General features: G+C 37.8%; 1 protein-coding gene across 1 annotated transcript; it reads right to left on the bottom strand.

Annotated features, from left to right (window-relative positions):
• Positions 1–2,206: 2,206 nt before the first annotated feature.
• LOC111140401 (serine protease 52-like) lies at positions 2,207–5,025 on the bottom strand (the record flags this gene model as incomplete). Its single annotated transcript, XM_022492663.1, has 4 exons — positions 2,207–2,479; positions 3,410–3,543; positions 4,190–4,437; positions 4,890–5,025. Coding segments are annotated over 4 exons (791 nt in total), but the record flags the coding sequence as incomplete, so codon positions are not given.
• Between the last annotated feature and the right edge of the window lie 258 nt (positions 5,026–5,283).

Here is a 5,283-nt window from a genome sequence, read left to right as displayed (position 1 = left end):
CTTTGGGACGTCAGGGAGCCCCACATGGTAGCAGTGCATGGAGGGTGAGGGCGTCAGGGCGGGGGTCCCCACCACCAAAACAGGGAGCCGGGATGGCTAAGGTCAATACCGCACTGGCTTTCCATTTTACCACCTCAACTAGAGCACGAGCATATCCTGTCTAGCATCCTCTGCAAGACTGACTTGTGCAACATAAGCCATAATAAAGCCACTAACCATGAAACATCGGTCCCTGTCCTAAATTGAGGCAGCAAGTATCTAGATGCCAGCTCATCAGCCCCATGGACTTGATAATAAGCCTGTCCATGCACATGCTTCCATATGCAGTTATGTGTACGTGGAAGGCCATACTCGTGTACCCCTTCCGATAGTGTTACATCTACCTGCATACATGTGCACCTGTGGGCACACACAGAAACCTTGGTCTGAACACATGGATGTTTAAACACATGGTTGTACTGAACACCACTAGCACCTCAGAATGCAGCTGGTATGAACTCTGTACAGCTCTAACCCCTGCGATAAAATTGGTCAGGCCGCCCTAGGAATGGAGCCATGGCTCAGAGCCATGCATCCATGGCTGATACAGGAGACAGAGCCAAAGACCTGTGCGAAGGCACAGAAGATGCTGTGGCCTCAAGAATCAGTATGGAACTGCCGGGAATATGTTGAGGACGAAGAACCTCCAGAGCTACCACAACAGGTACCTCCGTGTCCAGGCCACTGTACGTGTGGCACTTTGACGACTGAGTCGACTGAGACATGGTGTAAAAAACCCGTCCATTCCTATAATGCTGGGAGTCATTGGCTTGCATTCGCCCCAAACCAAATGTCCCAAGCCTAATTTGTTGGTCCGAAGCCACACTTTGGGTATTTTCTCTCCACGTGTAGAGGCCAGCACTGAGGATGTGATGGCCCAACCTGCTGTTCCATTGATGGTCTGACCTGGCTGGCCTGCAGATGGGAAGGCGAGGGAGGACGTGTTCTCCTCTGCAGACCAGGCAAGCCAGGAACCCTCCCATGGCATTTGTAATGTTGGCAGAATGCAATGCAAGGTGCTCTTTCTCCAATGGTGAAGGTGCATGCATACGTGCTTTGAGTCACCTGAGTGCCAGCCTCAGCTTCTTGCTGTCCGGCCTTCCAAAGGGTGCACACTGTAGTCACCTGGCTGACAGACAGCATCTCCTACCACCTTCTCCACAGGATTCGCCCAGACATTGTCTCACGGGATGGGCATCTGGGTCTGCTTTGTTGTATGATTGTGGCTCCATGAAAGGCTCATGCTGTCTGTCTTCCAATGTGGGTCAATGGAATTTCTTTGTACAAAAATAAAATTGTCTGTGATGGTCATACCTTTAGAGACAATTGTATTCATGATATTTTTTTCATTTTTCCTAGTCTTTCTTTTTTCTTAATTTTAATTTCAAATGCAGTTAATTTATTATATCATGCTATGTGTTTTTGCATGTGTTTTTATTGATTCTTCTGTTTCATACAACTACCTTGCCTTTATATACATGTTTTCTGCTTAATTTTTATAATCTTTATAATCCAAGCCACTCTCTATTGTCTTCTTACTGAGATGATTTTAATAATTCAGGTTCTGTTTCTTGTTTTCCTTTTTTTTTTTTTTTNTTTTTCTTTTTTATTTGTTAAGAATAAAGATTATTTTATAGTTTCAAGAAGTAAAAACATAATTTTTTTGCTCTCTGTTAAATTGTTTTATTACATCAGGGAATTCCAAACAAAACTACTCAATTCTTTTTAGTTTTATTTTTATGTAATAATTTAAGGTTTTGTGTGCATTGTATAATAATCTCTTTATGTTTTTACTACTTGAAACTATAAAATACTCTTTATTCTTAACAAATAAAATAGGTTTATTTGTATATATATTGGAGTACATGGGCCCCCTAAAGTTGTACATAGTGAGAATAAAATATGTGTGTGTTTGTTGATGAAATTTATTTTTTATGTTATCTTATTCACTATTATACAAATGTCATTTTGGAGGTTCTAAATTTTTGAAATTTCAAATTGTTAAACTCGATAGACTCTCATTTTAATAGAATAGATGCTTTTATAAGGAATAACTGGGGAGAACCTAGGGTCTTAATTCAACTGGTTTGTTTTGATTTATGTTCTGATCTCTTTTTTTTTTTATCACAATGTGACTGGAGTAGTAGTGTTCAGGACAACCACTGGTTTACAACAGATTCTGCATTGCGAGAATCATTAATGATGAAAGTGGTAGTGTTGTTGCCTGTTTATGAAGACTGGATGACTTTAGCTTTTCCACCCAAGGCATGACTGCCTGGTTTAGGGGATGACCTGCTTTTGCTGATGTGGATAATATCCAGGAGAAGTGTGGGCTGACAATGGTAGCAAGTGCCTTTAGACTGGTAAGGCCTATCTGTCTCCAGCTGCCATTTCCAGACACTGGTCTGCACATAACAGCACTTCCAGGAGTCACAGGTTCCTATGAAAGGCAATAGTAGAATTTTGGTTAAATCAGTCTGTTTTTTAAAGATTTCTGAGAAAGAAGAGAGAGAGAGAGAGAGCACATACAAGCAGGGAGAATGGCAGACAGAGGGAGAAAGACACTCCCTGCTGAGCAAGAAGCCTGATGTGGCACTTGATTCCAGGACTTTGAGATCATGACCTGAGCTGAAGACAGATGCTTCACCTACGGAGTCACCCAGGCATCCCTAAAACACTAATATTAGACTTTGTTAGTTGGAAAAAAGGAAAACTATTGAAAAAATAAAGAGGTCTCATATAGTTACAGAATCCAATCAACATAATTACCAAATAGATTCCTCTCATAGATATACTGCTGATAAAGCTATTGACAGTCCATAAAGATGGTCTTTATAAAGGCAAATTAAGGTTTCACATATGATGAAACTTAGGAGGCAGAAATTAGAAGATACAGAATTAGATGAAATGGCTAATTTCTTTGGCAACTACTAAAAGAACTTTTCAGTGTTGATAGTTAAGAATAACAAATGTCAGGGGCACCTGGGTGGCTCAGTGGGTTAAGCCTCTGCCTTCGGCTCAGGTCATGATCTCAGGGTTCTGGGATTGAGCCCCACATCGGGCTCTCTGCTTGGCAGTGAGCCTCCATCCCCCCTCTCTCTCTGCCTGCCTCTCTGCCTACTTGTGATCTCTCTCTCTTTCTCTGTCAAATAAATAAATTTAAAAAAAGAATAACAAGTGTCAGATAAACTGGAGATTAATAACATTTTTTTGTGGAACTTTGTTCTGTAATTTTGTTTTTTCCCATTCAATAAAAATCCAATTTCTTATATTTCTAACTTATTGATTGCATGGTTTACACTTTTATAAATAGAAGAAGTTATAGTTTCTATAAATTAGAATTTTAAAAAAAGGAAAAGGAGCTGTTTACCACATTTGTATCTAAGCCTTTCGCCTGAGTAATGAAGCAGATAATAGAACTGCCAATGTCAGGGTAGAGGTGGGCACAACTTGAAGCTCCCATCACCTGCATCTGTAACACTTCCGGATCCTCATCAGTCTCTCCTAGAAAAAAAGAGTTAAAAAGTAAGAAGTCCAAGGGACATAGACTACATTGTAACACAAACTAATAAGATGATATCATGATCACTTTAAATTATCTCTAAGTTTTAGTTCTAAGAAATTTCATTTATTTGTTATCACCATCTTACTGCACAAATTTACCCATTATAATAATTTCTCTCACTTTCTAAATTCCATTTCAAATAATTAACAATTTGATTTTCATTTGTAAAATAAATTTCAGACAAATATAGCTTCATTTTCTTAAATATAAATAAAAACAAAGACCTATGTTTTTCTTTATTATAAAGTTAACATACTTAGGAAGCAGTTCATGTTTGTTTTATTTATGGAACTTGACTGTGCACAGAAAGATTTTCCTTGCGTTGTTTTGCACAATTGAAAACTTATGGAATTATTATCAAAACTATCATTTATAAGTAAAACCAATCCCAGGGTATATCTGATTTTGATTAAAAGTTAAAATTAATTAAAATTAAAATTAAAAATTAAAATAAAAAAATTAAAATTAAAATTAATGGAGACACTACTGGTTAGAGTTCTTACCTGAATTTTAACATCAAACAAATGGACCCTCCATCTCACATGTCTTAGAACCACTGTCCTAATAAGCAAAGTAACTACTGACCTGGTTTGAGAACTCTTGGCCCAGAAAGCCAGCATTCTGAGCTATTGAAGTTCTTTAGATGTCCCAGTGGTGCTAAGAGCTGAATGGGAGTGTGGACCTCTTGAAGGAGCAGCAGTGCTAGATCATTTCTTGCTGCCCCACTCACCAACCGAAATCTCTCATGCAGTAGAATGCTAGACACCTTAACAACTCTCAGAGATGTTCCAGGGTGCTTCAGGCCCAATATTACAGAAGTATCTTCAGGATTCCTAAGTATGTAGTTCAAGACTAATTAGAATATATTCTAATTATTGGCTTGAAAAAATAAAATTAAATTAAAAAAAAAGAAAATAAATATATAATTTAAAAATTATGAATATATTCATTGGGAAATATGAGCCCTTAGCAGCCATTAGTATTAGGCTTTCTAATGTATTCCACTAGTTATGAAGTACAATGTTCCTACTTTACCTGTAGGGAATTCGGAACCCTACAAAAACTCAAAATTCATACACAGTGGAATTAGAAAGGTATTAACTAAGACAGATATCAATCAAGCACACTGAGGCAAATTTCTTGCTTGGCCTGATACAAAGATGTTATAGAGATAAGAGATACTGTTCAAACATAATCTGAAGTAAATTAATCCAAAGAAGACTTCAATTAACTAATTTGAAAATACTGTAATACAGTGTATTAGATGAAGCAGATGCAAACTTACATGTTCCTGACACAATGGGCAGCAGTGAGAACCCAAGAGCTGCTAACAATGGAACCGCTGCAAATCTGACTGCCACAACTAATGATCATGGCTTGCCAAGGCATGGTATATCGTAGAGAAATTCGATCTGCTAAAGCTGAGAATAAAAGTAAATTCAGTAGCCCATCTTTAAAAGTTTTCATCCTTCCTAGCCCTGCTAAGCTCATCATTATTATCAAAATTGACTTGCAAACACAGTCTGTATAGTTACATATATGCTACTTCCCTAAAAAGAATAATTGCCTTATTGTTACGTTTCCAAATCCATCATTTCTTTATGGCCCATTTTAATTACATATCATTTGTCAAAATATTAGGAACTATTATAGGTCTCATCCCAAGTGGAATTCTTTTT

The sequence above is a fragment of the Enhydra lutris genome, unplaced genomic scaffold (assembly GCF_002288905.1).
Source record: "Enhydra lutris kenyoni isolate GAN:26980312 unplaced genomic scaffold, ASM228890v2 scaffoldscaffold857, whole genome shotgun sequence".
Classification (NCBI taxonomy): domain Eukaryota; kingdom Metazoa; phylum Chordata; class Mammalia; order Carnivora; family Mustelidae; genus Enhydra; species Enhydra lutris.
Note: the sequence above shows the minus strand (reverse complement) of the source record. Positions and strands in the feature narration are given on the sequence as shown.